The 19,336-nt window shown below is 39.6% G+C and overlaps 1 protein-coding gene across 1 annotated transcript in view; it reads left to right on the top strand.

The window, feature by feature from the left end:
• TEX11 (testis expressed 11) overlaps positions 1 to 19,336 on the top strand; it is a 285,798-nt gene that overhangs the window by 88,797 nt on the left and 177,665 nt on the right. Inside the window, exon 10 of the mRNA XM_048213658.2 lies at positions 18,675 to 18,729. Coding sequence (XP_048069615.1) covers positions 18,675 to 18,729 — 55 coding nt within the window. The remainder of the gene's footprint in view (positions 1 to 18,674; positions 18,730 to 19,336) is intronic.

The raw sequence follows: 19,336 nt of genomic DNA, 5'->3' as shown, positions 1-19,336 counted from the left end.
CCGAGGAGCCCGATGTGGGACTCAATCCCGGAATGCCAGGATCACGCCCTGAGCTGAAGGCAGACGCTTAACGACTGCACTACCCAGGCGCCCCATATATAGTTGCTTTTTAAATAGGAAGGAAATGAGAAGAAATATATAATCATATTGTCTTTTATAATTATCTAAATAATTACTAACACTTTTTTTTCATATGAATTCACATTACTGTCTGGTGTCATTTGCTTTGAGCCTGAGGAATCTTCTTTCGTATTTCTTGTAAGGCAGATCAGCAAGAAATTCTCTCAGGTTTTGTTTATCTGGAATGTATTTAGTTAGTCTTTTTTTGAAAAACAGTTTCTCTAGTTACAGGATTCTTAGTTGACAGTTTTTTCTCTTTAAGCACTGAAAATACGTCATCCTGCTTTCTGGCACCCATTATTTGTGATGAAGAGTTAGCTGTTAATCTTGTTTCCTTTGAAATGATGAATCATTTTTCTCTAACTGCTTTCAAGATTTTCTGTTTATCTTTGACTTTCAGTAATTGGACCATGATGTGTCTGGGTATGGATTTGTGTGTGCATGTGGGTGTGATCCTACTTGGAGTCCATTAAGCTTCTTGGATGTGTAGATTGTTGTTTTCCCTCAAATTTGGGAAGTTTTCAACCATTATTTCTTTGAATATATTTTCTTTTTCTTTCTCTTGCTTCTGTCCTTCTGGTACTCCCATGCATATGTTGTGCTGAAGGAGTCTTTGAAGCTCTGTTCTTTTTTTCCACTCTTTTTTTCCTGTTTTTCCCTCAGAATTGTATAATCACTATCACTCTTTCTCCAAGCTAATGTATTCTTTTTTTGCCTGCTCAACTCTACTATCGAGCCTCTCTAGTGAATTTTTCATTTCAGCTATTGTACTTTTCAACTTCAGAATTTCCTCTTGGTTCTTTTTTATAATTTCTGTGCTTTAATTGTTATACTCTTATTCTCTATTTGCATCACTGTTATCATACCTTCCTTTAATTCTTTACGGTTTAAGCATATTTATGATAGCTGCTTTGAAGTATTTTTCTACCAACTGCAACATCTGGGACCTCTCAGAGGCAGTTTCTGTTGTCTTCCTTTTATCCTCTGTATAAGTCACACTTAACTGTTTTATGGCATGTGTTGTAATATTTTGTTGAAAACAAGACACTTTGGATAATATCTTGTAGCAAGTCTGGATACCAGTTTCCCACCTTTATGGAACTTATTGTTCTTTTAATTGTTTGGTCATTTATTTATTTGGTTATTTGACTGGACTGATTCTGTTATGTTTATTTTTTTCACAGTGTGTGACCTCTAATGTTCCTGCTCAGGGTTTTCCCCCTTGTTTTTGTCTTTTTATGGCTTTCTAGGCTTCACCTCGCATCCACATAAGCCACTTGTTGGTCAAGGGTTGTGTTTTAGGTTACTTAGCCAGTTAGATAGTGATCCTTTCCTGTTGGATGTGTATTTGTCTTAGAGGTTGTTTTCACAGTTCAGTGAATTTATTATTTTACCCTGCATTCAGCCAGGGGCTAATAGCCAGTAGGTTCTCTTTCTCATCATACCTGAGAGGGCAGCCTTGGGCATGTGCACAATCTCTCAGACCCCCCAAATATGAGTGCAATTTGTTTTTTTTTTAAACGGACATGTTTTTTAGAGCAGTTTTAGGTTTACAGCACAATTGAGAGGAAGGTACAGAGATTTTCCACATACCCCCTGATTCCGCACCTTCATAGCCTCCCCACTAATCAATATTACTCACCAGAGTGGTACATTTTTTACTAAGGATGAACTTACATCCTTAGTAAAAGGATGATACATCGTAATCCCCCAACTCTGTAGTTTACCTCAGGGTTCACTCTTGCTGTTGTATATTCTACGGGTTTAGACAAATGTGTAATGACATATATCTACCCTTATAGCATTTTACTGTCATACAGAATAGTTTCACTGCCCTAAAAATCCTCTGTCTTCTGCCTCTTCATCCCTCTTTTCCCTAAACTCTGTCAACCACTGATCTTTTTGGTCTCCGTAGTTTTGCTTTTTCTGGAATGTGATATAGTTGGAATCATACAATATCATCCTTTTCAGATTGGCTTTTTTCCCTTAGTAATAATGAATTAAGTTTCCTCCATGTGTTTTCTTGTCTTGATAGCTCATTTATTTGTCTGTTTGTTTGTTTAGTTTTAAAAGATTTTATTTATTTATTTTTGTGAGAGAGAGAGACCATGAGTGGGATGGGGGGGTGGGGGAGGGGAAGGAGCAGAGGGAGAAACAGGCTCCCCGCTGAGCAGGTTGCCCGATGCGGTGATTTATTCCCAGGACCCTGGGATCACAACCAAGCTGAAGGCAGATGCTCAACCAACTGAGCCACCCAGGCGCCCAACAGCTCATTTATTTTTAGTGCTGGATAATATTCCACTGTCTGGATGTACCACAGTTTATTTGTCCATTTCCCTACTGAAGGACATCTTGATAGCTTCCAAGTTTTGTCAATTATGAATAAAGCTGCTATAAACATCCATGTGCAGATTTTTGTGTGGATGTAAGTTTTCCGTTTCTTTTGGTAAATACCGAGGAGTGTGACTGCTGGATCATAAGAGTATATTTAGTTTTATAAGGAACCACCAAACTGTCTTGCAAAGTGGCTGTGCAATTTTGTATTCTCACCAGCAATGTATTAGAGCTCTATTACTCCATATTCTCACCAGTGTTTTAGACTTTGGCCATTCTGATAGGTCTGTACTGGTATTTAATTTTTGTTTTAATTTGCATTTCCCTCATGACATATGATGTGGAACATTTTTTCAGAGGCTTACTTGCCATCTGTATATCGTTTTGGTGAAGTATTTGTTAAGAACTTTGGACCATGTTTTAATCGGGTTGTTTGTTTTTTTGCTGTTGAGTTTTAAGATGTTTTATTTGTGTATTTTGGATATCAGTCCTTTATCAGATATGTCTTTTGCAGATATTTTCTCTGAATCTGTAGCTTGTCTTCTAATTCTCTTGATACTGTCTTTCACAAAGCATAAGTTCTAAATTTTATTTTTATTTGGTTTTTTTTGTTTGTTTTATTTTATTTGTTTATTTAAAGATTTTTTTTTAAGATTTTTATTTATTTAACAGAGAGAGAGACAGCCAGCGAGAGAGGGAACACAAGCAGGGGGAGTGGGAGAGGGAGAAGCAGGCTCCCAGCGGAGGAGCCTGATGTGGGGCTCGATCCCAGAACGCCAGGATCACGCCCTGAGCCGAAGGCAGATGCTTAACAACTGAGCCACCCAGGTGCCCCTTAAAGATTTTATTTATATTTTATTTATTTATTTATTTATTTATTTATTTATTTATTTATTTTTATTTTAATGATTTTTTTATTATATTATGTTAGTCACCATACAGTACATCCCCGGTTTCTGATGTAAGGCTCGATGATTCATTAGTTGTTTATAACACCCAGTGCACCATGCAATACGTGCCCTCCTTACTACCCATCACCGGTCTATCCATTCCCCCACCCCCCTCCCCTCTAAAGTCCTCAGTTTGTTTCTCATAGTCCATAGTCTCTCATGTTTCATTCTCCCTTCTGATTACCCCCCCTTTCTTTATCCCTTTCTTCCCCTACTGATCATCCTAGCTCTTATGTTCCATAGATGAGAGAAATCATATGATAGTTGTCTTTCTCTGCTTGACTTATTTCACTTAGCATTATCTCCTCCAGTGCCGTCCATGTTGCAGCAAATGTTGAGAACTCGTTCTTTCTGATAGCTGAGTAATATTCCATTGTATATATGGACCACAACTTCTTAATCCAGTCATCTGTTGAAGGGCATCTCGGCTCCTTCCACGATTTAGCTATTGTGGACATTGCTGCTATGAACATCGGGGTGCATATGGCCCTTCTCTTCACTACGTCTGTATCTTTGGGGTAAATACCCAGTAGTGCAATGGCTGGATCATAGGGTAGCTCAATTTTTAACTTTTTAAGGGACCTCCACACTGTTTTCCAAAGTGGCTGTACCAACTTGCATTCCCACCAACAATGTAGGAGGGATCCCCTTTCTCCACATCCTCTCCAACAATTGTTGTTTCTTGCCTTGTCTATTTTTGCCATTCTAACTGGCGTAAGGTGGTATCTCAGTGTGGTTTTGATTTGAATTTCCTTGATGGCTAATGATTTTGAACATTTTTTCATGTGTCTGTTAGCCATTTGTATGTCTTCATTGGAAAAGTGTCTGTTCATATCTTCTGCCCATTTTTTGATTTGTTTATTTGTTTCTCGTGTATTGAGTTTGAGAAGTTCTTTGTAGATCTTGGATACCAGTCCTTTATCTGTAGTGTCATTTGCAAATATATTCTCCCATTCCGTGGGCTGCCTCTTAGTTTTTCTGACTGTTTCCTTGGCTGTGCAGAAACTTTTAATCTTGATGAAGTCCCATAAATTCATTTTTTCTTTTGTTTCTCTTGCCTTTGGGGATGTGTCATGAAAAAGGTTGCTTTGGCCGATGTCGTAGAGGTTGTTGCCTATGTTCTCCTCTAGAATTTTGATGGATTCCTGTCTCACATCGAGGTCTTTCATCCATTTGGAGTTTATTTTTGTGTATGGTGTGAGAGAGTGGTCAAGTTTCATTCTCTTGCATGTAGCTGTCCAATTTTCCCAGCACCATTTATTGAAGAGACTGTCTTTTTCCCACCGGATGTTTTTTCCTGCTTTATCAAATATTAGTTGCCCAAAGAGCCGAGGGTCCATTTCTGGGCTCTCTATTCTGTTCCATTGGTCTATGTGTCTGTTTTTGTGCCAGTACCATGCTGTCTTTGTGATCACAGCTTTGTAGTACAGCTCGAAATCCGGCATTGTGATGCCCCCAGCTTTGTTTTTCCTTTTCAACAGTTCCTTGGAGATTCGGGGCCTTTTCTGATTCCATACAAATTTAAGGACTGTTTGTTCCAGTTCTTTGAAAAATGTCCTCGGTATTTTGATCGGGATAGCATTGAAAGTGTAGATTGCTCTGGGTAGCATGGACATTTTAACTATGTTAATTCTTCCAATCCATGAGCATGGAATATCTTTCCATCTTTTTATGTCTTCCTCAATGTCTTTCAAGAGTGATTTATAGTTTCTAGAATATAGGTCCTTTACGTCTCTGGTTAAGTTAATTCCAAGGTAACGTATGGTTTTTGGTGCTATTGTAAATGGGATGGATTCCCTAATTTCTCTTTCTTCGGTCTCGTTATTCGTGTATAGAAATGCAACTGATTTCTGAGCGTTGATTTTGTATCCCGCCACGTTACTGAATTGCTCTGTAACTTCTAATAGTTTGGGAGTGGCTTCTTTTGGGTTTTCCATATAGAGTATCATGTCATCTGCAAAGAGAGACATTTTGACTTCTTCTTTGCCGATTTGAATACCTTTGATCCCTTTTTGTCGTCTGATTGCTGTTGCAAGGACTTCTAGTACTATGTTGAATAATAGTGGCGAGAGTGGGCATCCTTGTCGAGTTCCTGATCTTAAGGGAAAGGCTTCCAGCTTTTCCCCATTGAGAATAATATTTGCAGTAGGCTTTTCATAGATGGCTTTTATGAGATTGAGAAATGTACCTTCTATTCCTACACTCTGAAGGGTTTTAATCAGGAAAGGATGCTGTATTTTGTCAAATGCTTTTTCGGCATCAATTGAGAGGATCATATGGTTCCTGAGTCTTTTCTTGTTGATATGATGTATCACGCTGATTGATTTGCGAATATTGAACCACGCTTGCATCCCAGGTATGAATCCCACTTGATCATGATGGATAATCCTTTTAATGTACTGTTGGATTCTATTAGCAAGTATCTTGTTGAGGATTTTGGCGTCCATATTCATTAGGGAAATCGGTCTGTAATTCTCCTTTTTGAGGGGATCTTTGCCTGGTTTGGGGATCAAGGTAATATTGGCCTCATAGAATGAGTTTGGTAGCTTTCCTTCTGTTTCTATTTTTTGAAATAGCTTTAGGAGAATAGGTATTATTTCTTCTTTGAATGTTTGGTAGAATTCCCCAGGAAAACCGTCCGGGCCTGGAGTTTTGTTATTTGGAAGGTTGTTTATCACTGACTCAATTTCTTCATAATTAATTGGCCTGTTTAAGGAATCAATTTCTTCCGGTTTCAATCTTGGTAGTTTATAGGTTTCCAGGAAGGATTCCATCTCTTCCAGATTGCTTAGTTTATTGGCATATAGCTGTTGATAAAAATTTCTAATAATCCTTCCAATTTCAATGGTGCTCGTCGTGACCTCTCCTTTTTCATTCATAATTTTAATAATCTGGGTCCTTTCTCTTTTCTTTTGGATAAGTCTTGCCAGTGGTCTGTCAATTTTATTGATTCTCTCAAAGAACCAGCTTCTTGTCCTGTTGATCTGCTCTACTGTACTTCTGGTTTCTGCTTGATTGATTTCAGCTCTAATTTTGGTCAACTGCTTCCTCGTGCGTGGATTAGGCCTGTCCCTCTGTTGCTGTTCCAGCTTCTTGAGGTGAGAATATAAAAACTGCATTTTAGATTTTTCTATTCTTTTGAGTGAGGCTTGGATGGCTATGTATTTCCCCCTTAGGACTGCCTTTGCAGTATCCCATAGGTTTTGGACTGTTGTATTTTCATTCTCATTGGTCTCCATAAATTGTTTAACTTGATTTTTGATTTCCTGGTTTATTGAGTCATTCCTGAGCAGGATGGTTCTTAGTCTCCAAGTGTTTGAGTTTCTTCCAAATTTTTCCTTGTGGTTGAGTTCCAATTTCAGAGCATTGTGGTCTGAGAATATGCAGGGGATAATTTCAATCTTTTGGTATCGGTTGAGACCTGTTTTGTGTCCCAGAACATGGTCTATTCTTGAGAATGTTCCATGGGCATTAGAATACAATGAGTATTCTTTGGTTCTGGGGTGTAGTGTTCTATATATATCTATGAGGTCCAACTTGTCGAGTATGGCATTCAAAGCCTTTGATTCTTTGCTTAGTTTTTGCCAGGGTGTTCTGTCTATTTCTGATAGTGGAGTGTTGAGGTCCCCTAATATTAATGTATTTTTATTTATATGTCTCTTTATTCTGGTTAAGAGTTGGCTTGTGTATCTTGCTGCTCCCCTGTTGGGGGCATATATATTTATAATTGTCATATCCACTTGTTGAATACTTCCCTTAAGAATAATATAGTGCCCTTCTGCATCTCTAACTATAGCCTGTAGTTTAAAATCCAATTTATCTGATATGAGAATTGCTACCCCAGCTTTCTTTTGAGGTCCATTTGCGTGAAAGATGGTACTCCATCCCCTTACTCTCAGTCTGAATGCATTTTTGGGTTCGAAATGAGTCTCTTGTAGACAGCAAATGGATGGGTCATTTCTTTTTATCCAGTCTGCAACCCTGTGGCGTTTATGGGATGGTTCAAACCATTTACATTAAGACTGATTACTGAGAGATATGATTTTAATAATGCCATGTTGCCAGTAAAGTCTTTGTTTGTATTGGCTGTGACTTTCTGATCTGTATCACTCTTGGGGCCTTTTTACTTTTATAGAACCCCCCGTAATATCTCCTGTAGGGCTGGTTTCGTGGTTACAAAATTGGTTAGTGACTGGCGATTCTGAAATGTCTTTATTTCTCCATCAATTCTGAATGACAGCCTTGCTGGATAAAGGATCCTTGGCTGCATGTTTTTCTCTGAAAGAGCTTTAAAAATGCTCCCCCAACCCTTTCTCTCATTCCAGGTCTGTGTAGACAGGTCTGACGTAATTCTGATGCCTTTGCCTTGGTACGTGAGAAATTTCTTTGCCCTGGCCGCTTTCAATACTGTATCCTTGCATCTAATATTTGCGAAATGCACTATGACGTGACGTGGCGTAGGTTTGTCGTGGTTGAGCTTGGGAGGGGTCCTATCTGCCTCTTGGACACGAATTTTTGTTTCCCTTGCTAGATTAGGGAAGTTTTCAGCTACAATTTGTTCAAATATCTCTTCTAGACCTCTGTTTTTCTCCACCCCCTCAGGGATGCCGATGATTCTAATATTGGATCGTTTCATTGAGTCAGTAATCTCCCGTAACCTACATTTGTGGGCGTGGATTTTTTTAAGACCATCTTCTATTTTCATTTTTTCCTCTATTAACCCATCCTCCAATTCACTAACCCGTTCCTCTGCTTCTGCGACCCTGGCCGTCAGAGCCTCTAGTTTTGCCTGCATTTGGCTCATAGAATTTTTAATTTCTGTCAGATTCGTTCTCATTTCTGTCCTTAGGGATTCTATATTCTCAGTAACCTTTTCGTTAATAGTTTTTTCAATTCTACTCATCATTTTGACCATCGTTACTCTGAATTCCATTTCTGATAATTTGGTTACATCCATATCCATTATTTCTGTGGCAGAGGCCACAGACTCACTGTCTTTTCTTTGCTGGGGGGGGCTTCTCCTTCTTGTCATTCTGATGAGGAGAGGTTGTGGAGTTCCCAGAGCCCAGATTATTGACTGGGTCCCAGGCCGTGCCCCTTGTTTTATAGGGATCTTAGGGATGTGGGCTTCTTCTTTAAAGATTTTATTTATTTATTTATGTGGCAGCCAACCAGCGAGAGAGGGAACAGAAGCAGGGTAGTGGAAGAGGAAGAAGCAGGCTCCCAGCGGAGGAGGCCGATGAGGGACTCCTTTCCGGAACGCCGGGATCACGCCCTAAGCCGGAGACAGGCACTCAATGACTGCGCCACCCCGGCGCCCGTGTTGTGGGCTTCTTGATTTTTCAGCCTGCCTTCTGTGTTCTGGGGGAGGGGCCTGCCGCGCCGATACTCAGGCAACCCTGTTTGGGTAGAGTCTCCGTGTCCCCAGCGAGGGGGGATGGGGATGGGCACTCCCTGAGCCGGTATTTCCAGGCTTTTGTTCTCTGGCGGCTTTCCCTGGCGGTTTGCTGTGCCTCTTCTGAGAGTCAGAGCAGCAGCGGCCGAATTTCAGCCTCTGTCACAGAACAGAGGGATTGCGGCCCGTTCTCTACTAATGTTCTGGCCACTTTAACTCTGTTACTGTTGGTGCTGCTCAACCCTGCAGCGTCCCGGGATGTGTGCCCCACACCCGGCGTCCCAGCCCTCACTTCCAGGGCCGGTGCGTCCCTGTCCTTTGTGTTTCTAACGCCGCCAGCCGCCCCGCGCGCTCCCGGAGCTCCCGGTCTCAGTCTGCTGTTTTGCAGGTGCCGGCCACGAGCCCGCCCGCTCCCCCGTGCAAGTGGCTACCGCTTCCCGGCGCCCAAATGCGGCGGCTCCCTCCCCCTTCCGTTTATCTTCCGATATCTGTGCGCGGTTTCATGGCTCCCCGCTTCGTACCTCAATACTCAGCGCTGGAGATGTTCATTTGTAGAGATCTAGATGCGTCTTCCTGCGTCTCAGGCTGGTTCCGTGGTTGTTTAGGCTGGTCTGGTACCTATCCAGCTCGACTCAGGGGACCGGCTGAAAACGGTGTCTCCTACTCCTCCGCCATCTTAACTCCCTCCTAAAGATTTTATTTTTAAGTAATGTTTGCACCCAGCATGGGGCTCGAACTTAAAACTCTGAGATCGATAGTTGCATGCTGTACCAACTGAACCAGCCAGGCATCCCAGAAAGTTTTAAATTTTAATGAACTCTAGCTTATCAATTATTTCTTTCATGGATTGTTTCCTTGGTGTTGTGTCTAAAAAAGCATCACGGGGGCACCTGGCTGGATCACTCGGTAGAGCACGTGACTCCTGATTTAGGGTTGTGAGTTCAAGCCCCACATTGGGCATGGAGCCTACTTAAAAAAAGATAAATAATAAATAAAGTAAATAAAAAGGCATCACAATACCCAAGATCATCTAGGTTTTATCCTTTGTTATCTTCTAGAAGTTTTATAGTTTTATACTTAACATCTAGGTCTGTGATCCATTTTGAGTTAATTTTTGTGAAAGATGTAAGGGCTGTGTCTGGATTCTTGTATGTCCAGTTGTTCCAGCATCACTTGTTGAGCAGATTGTCTTTGACCCATTCTATTGCCTTTGCTCCTTTGTCAAAGATCAGTTGAATGTATTTATGGGGGTTCTCTATTCTGTTCCACTAATCCATTTGTATTTTCTCTAGCCAATTCCTTGATTACTGTAATAATGTACTGTCTTGATTGCTGTAGCTTTTTTTTTTTTAATTTTATGTATTTACTTGAGAGAGAGAGAGAGAGAGCACACAAGCAGAGGGAGGGGCAGAGGGAGCAGGAGAAGCAGATTCCCTGCTGAGCAGGGAGCCCTATCTGGGGCTCTATCACAGGACCATGGGATCATGACCTGAGCTGAACGCAGATGCTTAACTGACTGAGCCATCCAGGCGCCCTGGTTTCTGTAGCTTCATAGTAAGTCTTGAAGTTGTGTAGTGGCAGTCCTGTCCTGCAATATTATGTTGACTATTCTCATCTCTTGCCACTCCATAGAAATTTCAGAATTTTGAACCAGTCTTGCATACCTGAGATAAATCTCACTTTGTCATCATGTATAGTTTTTTAAAATTATATTTTGGGTTTGATTTGTTAATATTTTATTGAGGATTTTTACATCCATGTTCATGACATATATTGGTTCATAGTTTTCTTTTCTTGTAATGTCTGGTTTAGGGTATTAGGGTAATGCTGGCCTAATAGAAAGAGTTAGGTAGGAAGTATTCCTTCTGCTTCTATTATAAAGAGATTGTAGAGAGTTGGTATGATTTCTTCCTTAAGTGTTCAGTAGAATTTACCAGTGAACACATCTACGCTTGGTGCTTTCTGTTTTGGAACATTGTTAATTTTTGATTCAGTTTCTTTGATAGCTGTGGCCCTATTTAGACTATTTCTTTTTGTGTGAGTTTCGGCTGCTTGTATCTTTCAAGTAATTGGTCCATTTAATCTAGGTTATCATATCTGTAGGCAGAGAGTTATTTATAGTATTTCTTTATTACCCTTTAAATTTTCATGGTATCTGTTGTGATGTCCCCTCTCTCATTTCTTTTTTTCTTTTTTCTTTTTTTAAGATTTTATTTATTTATTTGACAGAGAGACAGCCAGAGAGAGAGGGAACACAGCAGGGGAGTGGGAGAGGAAGAAGCAGGCTCCCAGCGGAGGAGCCCGGTGCGGGGCTCGATCCCAGGACTCTGGGTTCCCGCCCCGAGCTGAAGGCAGACACTTAACGACTGAGCCACCCAGGCGCCCCCCCTCTTTCATTTCTGATATTAATAGTTTGTGTCCTCTCTTTTTTACTTAGTTAGCCTGGCTAGAAGCTTATCAATTTTACTGATTATTTCAGATACTAGTGGTTGGTTTCATTGATTTTTCTCTATGTTTTTTTTTTTTTAAAGATTTACTTCTTTGAGAGAGAGAGAGAGCACGCCTGCACGGTCATGCGAGTGGAGGGAGGGGCACAGGGAGAGGGAGAGTGAGAGAAGCAGACTCCCAGCTGAGCACAGAGCCCAACTCAGGCTGATCCCAGGACCCTGAGGTCATGACCTTAGCTGAAATCAAAAGAGTCTGCCGCTTAACCAACTGAACCTCCCAGGCGCCCCTTGATTTTTCTCTATTGATCTCTTTTGATTCCTTGTTTTAATTTTATGATTTCTGCTCTAATTTTTCTCTTTTTTTTCATTCTGCTTTCTTTGGATTTAATTTGCTTGTCTTTTTCTAGTTACTTAAGGTGGAAACTTAGATTATTGATTTTTTGTTTTTGTTTTTTTCTTTTCTGATATATAGTCTGTGATATAAATTTTTCTCTAAGCACTGCTTTTGTTGCATTTCACAGATTTTGATAAGTTGTGTATTCACTTTCATTTAGTTCAAAATATTTTTTTTTAAAGATTTTATTTATTCATTTGACAGAGAGAGACAGCCAGCGAGAGAGTGAACACAAGCAGGGGGAGTGCGAGAGGAAGAAGCAGGCTCCCAGCGGAGGAGCCCGATGTGGGGCTCGATCCCAGAACGCCGGGATCATGCCCTGAGCCGAAGGCAGACGCTTAACGGCTAAGCCACCCAGGCACCCCTAGTTCAAAATATTTTTGAACTTATTTTGAGATTTCTCCTTTGACCCATGTGTTATTTATAGAGGAGTATTGTTTAATCTCCACATAGTTTGGGATTTTTCAGTTATCTTTCCAGAAGTAAATTTACTTCTGTTTTAGTTCCACTGTGGTCTGAGAGCAGACATTATATGATTTCTATACTTCTAAATTTGTTAAAGTGTGTTTTATGGCCCAGAATGTGATTTAGCTTAGTGAATGTTCCATATGAGTTTGTTAAGAATGTGCATTTTTCTGTTGTTGGATGTAGTAGTCTGTAGATGTCAGTTATATCCAATATATGGATGCTGTTGTTGAGTTCAGCTATGCTCTTACTGTTTTTTTTTTTTTTTTTGCTCTGTTTCTGAGAGGGGGTATTGAAATATCCAACAATGATAGTAGAGTCATCTGTTTTTCCTTGCTCTTCTATCAGTTTTTGCCTCACACAGTTTGATACTCTGTAGGCTCATACACATTAAGAATTGTTATGTCTTTCTGGAGATTTGACCCTTTTATCATTATATTATGCTCTTATTTATCCTTAATGTTTTTCCTTACTCTGAATTCTGTCTGAAATTAATATACCTGCTTTCTTTGGATAGCATTAGCATTGTATATTTTTCTCCATCTATTTACTTTTAATCTCTATGTATCTTTATATTTAAAGTGGGTTTCTTATAGACAACATACAGTTGGGAGATAGATATATCTATATATATATCTGTATATCTATATAGATAAAATATTTTTTTATTTATTTGACAGAGAGAGCCAGAGAGCAGAAGCAGGGGGAATGGCAGAGGGAGAGGGAGAAGCAGGCTCCTCCCCACAGAGCAGGGAGCCTGATGTGGGGCTCGATCCCAGGCCACTGGGATAATGACCTGAGCCGAAGGCAGATGTTTAACTGACTGAGCCACCCATATTTAAATTCAGTTAACTAACATATAGTCTATTATTAATTTTAGAGGTAGAGTTCGGTGATTTATCAGTCTTAAATAATGCCCAGTGCTTATTACATCACATGCTTTCCTTAATGTCCATCACCCAGTTATCCCATCCCCCCCACCTTCTCCCCTCCAACAACCTTCGGTTTGTTTCCTATGGTTAAGAGTCTCTTATGGTTTGTCTCCCTCTCTGATTTTGTCTTGTTTTATTTTCCCTTCCCTTCCCGTATGATCCTCTGTTTTGTTTCTTAAATTCTGTATATGACTGAGATCATATGATTGTCCTTCTCTGATTGACTAACTTTGTTTAGCATAATATCCTCTAGTTCCATCCATGTCGTTGCAAGGCAGTCTGTCTTTTAATTGAAATTCAAAGTGATGATGATATAGTTGGATTAATGTCTACCATATTTCATTACTGTTTTCTGTTTGTTGCCCTTGTTCATTTTTCCTACTGTTTTCCACTCCTTTTCTGACTTTTGTGGTTTTATTTATTTTTTTAAAGATTTTATTTGTCAGAGAGAGGACTTTTGTGGTTTTAGTTGAGTATTTTATATGATTCCATTTTCCTCTCTTTTCTTAGCATATAGGTGATACCTCTGTAAAAAAAGATTTTATTTATTTTGAGAGAGAGAGGGGTGGGGAGGGGAACAGGGAGAAGCAGAAAGAGAGAATCTCAAGCAGACTCCAGGCATAGCATGGAGCCCAAGGCTGGGCTTGATCTCAAGACCTTGAGATCATGACCTGAGCCGAGATCAAGAGTTGGACACTTAACCAACTGAGTCACCCCAGGCACCCCTGTACTACTTTTTTTTTTTAAGATTTTATTTTTAAGTTATCTCTATACCCAACATGGGGCTCAAACTCACAACCCTGAGATCAAGAGTTGCATGGAGGTGCTTGGGTGGCTCAGTTAAGTGTTGGACTCTTGATTTCAGCTCAGGTCTTGATTTCAGGGTCGTGAGATTGAACCCTGTGTTGGTTCCTTGCTCAGTGGGGCGTCTGCTTGAGATCCTCTCTTCTTCTCCCTCTGTCCCTCCCCCTGCTAGCAAGCTCTCGCTCTCAAAATAAATAAATCTTAAAAAAAAAACCGGAGCCAGCCAGACCCCACTTCTTCTTTTTTTTTGAACATTTTTAGTGGCTGCCCCAGAGTTTGCAGTGTACGTTTACAATTAATCCAAGTCCACTTTCAGATAACACTGTACCACTTCATGGATAGTGTGAATATTTTCTAAGAATTCTTCAGAATTCCCCCCTCCCACCTATTTGTATCATTGCTGTCATTTGTTTTACTTTATTCTAAGCACATATATACATAAAATATATAAATAAGTATGTACAATTGAATATATTGTTGCTATTATGTCAAATAAATTGTTTTCTGTTAGGTCACTTAAGAGTAAGAAAAATAAAAGTCCTTATTTTACTTTCACGTATTCCTTCTTTGATGCTTTTCCTTACTGCATGTAGATCCAAGTTTCTGACCTATATTATTTCCCTTCTTATAAAGAACTTCTGTTAACATTTCTTGCAAGGCCAGTCTACCAGCAGCAAATTCCCTCAGTTTTTGTTTATCTGAGAAAATCTTTATTTTTCCTTTACTTTGGAATGATGTTTTGTTAGGGTTCAGAATTTTAGGTTGGTGGTATTTTTCTCTCAACACTTTAAATGTTTCACTCCATTCTCTTCTTGCTTGCATGATTTCTGAGAAGTTGGGTGTAATTCTTATTTTTGTACTTTTATAGATAAGGTGTTTTTTTCTCTAGCTTGTTTTAGGATTTTTTTCTTTATCTTTGATTTTCTGTAGTTTGGTATGCGTAGTTGTAATTTTTTTGGTATCTATACTGCTTGGTGTTCTCTGAGGTTTCTGGATTTGTGGTTTGGTATCAGACTTTAATTTGGAGGAAATTCTGTCATTATTGTTTCACATATTTCTAGTGTTTCTTTGTTTCTTCTCCTCCTTGTTATATTATAACATTATACTTACGTTATATGTTTTGTGGGTGTCCCATAATCCTTGGATATTCTGTTCTGGTTTTTTTCAGTCTTCTCTTCGCTTTTCTGTTTTCAAGGATTCTGCTGATATATTATATCCTCTACTCACAGATTGTTTCCTCAACCATGTCCAGTTTATTAAAAAGCCCATCAAAGACATTCCTCATGTCATTTACAGTCTTTTTTATTTCCAGCATTTTTTTTTTTTTTTTGGTTCTTTCTTAGGATTTCCATCTCTCTGCTTACATTGCCCATGTGTCTTATTTTCAATTCCTGGACTGGTAATTCTAATATCCATGCCCTGTCTGGTTCCAGTGTTTGCTCTGTCTCCTCAAATTGTGTTTTTTTGCCTTTTGTTATTCCTTGTAATTTTTTCTTTTTCTTTTTTTTTTTAAAGATTTTATTTATTTATGTGACAGAGAGACAGCCAGCGAGAGAGGGAACACAGCAGGGGGAGTGGGAGAGGAAGAAGCAGGCTCCCAGCGGAGGAGCCTGATGTGGGACTCGATCCCGGATCGCCAGGACCACGCCCTGAGCCGAAGGCAGACGCTTTAACGACTGCGCTACCCAGGCGCCCCCTCCTTGTAATTTTTTCTTGATACCTTGACATGTTGTACTGGGTAAAAGGAACTGCTGTAAATAGGCCTTTAGTAATGTGGTGGTTAGGTGTTAGGGGTGGGTAAGAGTTCTTTAGTCCTATGTTTAGTTCTTAGTCTTTTGGTGAGTGTATGCCTTTGAACTGTGAACTTCAAAAGTGTTTCTCAGTTTGTTTCTCCACCCTTATGTGGTGTACCATGGCTAGAGTAGTCTAAGATTGAGTATTTCTCTTCCCCAGGTAAGTTGGGCTCTGATAATACCCCAGGAGGTAGGCTCTAGTTAACTAGTTTCCCCTGAAGGCAGGCCCTGTTAAGAAGAACAGATTGGTTCCTTATCATTAATTCCTGACAAAGCCCAAGAGAATTTTCTCTGATATTTACTGTGGGAATCTTGAGCTTCCAGAGGTGAATCTCACAATATGGTGGGTATGCCCCTAAGACTATGTTTTCCTGGAGTTTTAAATTCTCAGACTTGTTCACGATGAGCCTCCAGCAACCTGTCAATTATAGTTCATAATTTCCTGCCTCAGCACTGGTTCCCTTGGCAGTTTCCACTGGTGAGTCCCTCCCGTGGTAAGCCACAATTCCTTGTATTTTGCCTGTCCATCTCTCCAGTTGGCTGGGGGGCAGTGGTTTGCCCTTTGTCCTCCCCCCTCTTATAGATCCAAGGACATTGTTGATTTTTTAGTCTTTTCAGCTTTTTACTTGTTAGGATGAAGTAGTGACTTCCAGGTTCCTTACATGTAGAACTGAAAACTGGAAGTGTGATTTGATTTTTAAGCTTGGCTTCCTTACCATTACCTTGGATCAGAGTAGCTACATTTTCGGTGTTTGGTAAGAGGTTCTGCTTAAGCCCCTTGAGCCGCCCAGGCTCCGGATTCTTTGCTGATGTATCTGTGTGTGCCTTGAGGAATGCTTTCTAGTCTGCTCCACATCTCCTCCTGATCCCTCCTGGGTGGGTGCAGCCTAGCGAATATGCGAATATGCGTAGCCTTCTCTGTCTCCAGGGGTGAGTGTGACCTCCCGGATTATTCTTCTTGGCTGCCTCTTTTCCTGGTTCTCTCTGTTAAAATTCTTGCTGGTCTGCTATTTCACTTGTTGATACTGTTATCACAGAGCTACCAACCCCCTCTTAACTGCTCACCACCAAGATCTCCCTTGTTTTTGACATCGCCCTTGGGCAGGAACTTCTTGCTCCATTCCAAGTAAGTCAGTCCTCTCAGGCGGAGATGCTGAGTTCTGTTTTCTTTATTGCCTATTTCATCCCCCCCCAGGGGGGGGGAGAACCTTTGTGCCACACTACTGGAGTTGGTGGCAAGAGCATGGCTTGCTTCTCTTGGTGTAAGAGTGGATATTGGGGGAGATTGGTAGCCTCCGATTTTCTTAGCATGCTTTCTTGGCATGGAACCTCTGCGTAATGAGACAGTCTGGGTGAAGATTATCAGGATCCCAGTATTCTTGACCTGTCACACCTGAGATAGAGCCCTTACCGTAAGAGTGAGAACTGGGTGAGGAAGGGAATACCCAGTCCTCTGATTGTGCCTGCCCAGAATAGCACTTCTACAACAGAGGCCTGGGGAGGATAAGAGAAGCTGGCAGCCTGTCCCATTGAGGTGAAACCATAGCCTAAGAGTCTAGGAGCCGGATGGAAAGGGAATGACTACCTTCTTGACAGCACCCACCTGGAGTAGTTTTCCTCACAGGGAGCTGGTGTGGATAGGAGCAGATTGTGACTCAAATGCCAGACTCTCACTGTTCTCACTGAGATTTAGTTGTTGTTTTTTATTTTTTTTTATTTTTTTTAATTTTTTTTTTAAAGATTTTATTTATTTATTCGACAGAGATAGAGACAGCCAGCGAGAGAGGGAACACAAGCAGGGGGAGTGGGAGAGGAAGAAGCAGGCTCACAGCAGAAGAGCCTGATGTGGGGCTCGATCCCGGATTGCCAGGATCACGCCCTGAGCCGAAGGCAGACGCCTAACCGCTGTGCCACCCAGGCGCCCCTGTTTTTTAATAAATGTTTTTCCATTTGCCCTATGCCCTTGGGAAAATTTCCAAAGACTTTAACTGGTTGTTTGTTTTAATGGTTTTTCCAGGCAAATGGTCGTTTCACTGGGGAGAGGGCCCAAGAGCTCCTTATACCACCACTGCGGAAGTTTCATCCTCACTGGTTTTTTTAAAAACTGGAAGAGGTTTAATATGCCAAAGGAGACCTCTGTGAGATAGGGCTTAGAATTACTAGGCCAGTATTATATCATTAGTGATCTGAAAACTCATCCTGGTAATTCTGAGTCTTTTACAGTTTTTTAAAAGGAATACTTCAGAGTAATGTCTTCAATTTAGTTCAGTTCACCAAAATTTTATTGACATCTTTCCTTGAAATACCAATTTTATGGTGAATAATCTTTGTTTTGCTTTTTAGGTTTTAGGTTTTGAAGCCCTGAGACTCATGTTAATATATTATTTGTGATTATCAGAATATCCCATGGATAATATGGTTTGCTAATGAAAGCATAGACTGAAAACCAAATTTCTCTACTCCCTAACCCCTCACTCTCATTTTCAGTACCAATCTAGGAAATATTAGAAATCACTTAACTGCTAAATTGGTTCATTCAGCTGCAAAATGGAACTAACAGTGCCTCACAAGGGTGTTGTGAAGCTTAATAAATATCGCTAAAGCATTTGTTTCTGTGAAAACTCCTGTATTTGTTTTATTTTAAAAATATATTCATATTTCTTAGACTTTAAACTGTGCTGATTGAATAAGAGTATACATGTAAACTAGTTTTAAATGCAGTAAAATACTATATAGTATATATAGTATACATAGAACATTATATACCATATATATCCAAATGGAAAAGAATAATAATATAGTGTTAATTTATTGGCTATACATCCAGAAGAAATTGTGGTTTTCTACGGTTTGAAAGAATTGCTTTATATAATTGATATTTATGTATTGATATTTATGTATTAATTGGGTAATAATCTGTTGTAGTGCAAAACAGAAAAGTTAGAATAAAGTATAATTATACCATGTCTTCTTAGTGATACATAATCTTAAAAATATAATTTGAAATGACTATGTATTCTTTTTCCTTTTTTAATGATAGCCAAAGCTATGATATTGGGAAGATGGATAAGAATTCTGTTGGGCCAGAAATGCTGGTAAGGATCATGTTAAATATTGTAGAAGTAGGTTGAAGAAACATTTTATGTTATTGTTATTAAACTATAATAGTCTGTCCCCACTTCTTGAGTAAAATTATCCTTTGGGCACATTATTACTATCTCAGTACATTAGTTTCTGTAAAATTGATATACTAGTATAATCTACCATGCAGGTAGATTCTTGTACCCAAGAGTTAATATATGGAAATGCTCAGAACAGTGTTTAGCTATATAAATTTTAAATTTTATTATTTCATGTTAAAATTTTTAGGTTTTTCCTTGACTTACCCATGTAGAGTGTGCTTGGTATGGAAGTTAATTTTAATATTTAATCAAGTAAAATATGATTAGGTAAATAAATCTGATATAAAAGTAATTTAATATATGCCATAGCAAAATGGAATTTTGTTTGAATGTCCATCTTTGCTTCTTACCTTTACTGTATCTCAATCAAAATATAATTGCTATATACATATATATAGCAATATGATAGATGAAGAATAACAGAGAAGTGTAAAACATGACTTCTACCCTTAAGAAGCTTATGTTTGAAGGATAAAACTAACACAAGTGAATATAATGGAATATTATTCAGCCTTGAAAC

Source organism: Ursus arctos, chromosome X (assembly GCF_023065955.2).
Source record: "Ursus arctos isolate Adak ecotype North America chromosome X, UrsArc2.0, whole genome shotgun sequence".
NCBI classification, from domain to species: Eukaryota; Metazoa; Chordata; class Mammalia; order Carnivora; family Ursidae; genus Ursus; species Ursus arctos.
This window is presented reverse-complemented; position numbering and strand designations above follow the sequence as displayed.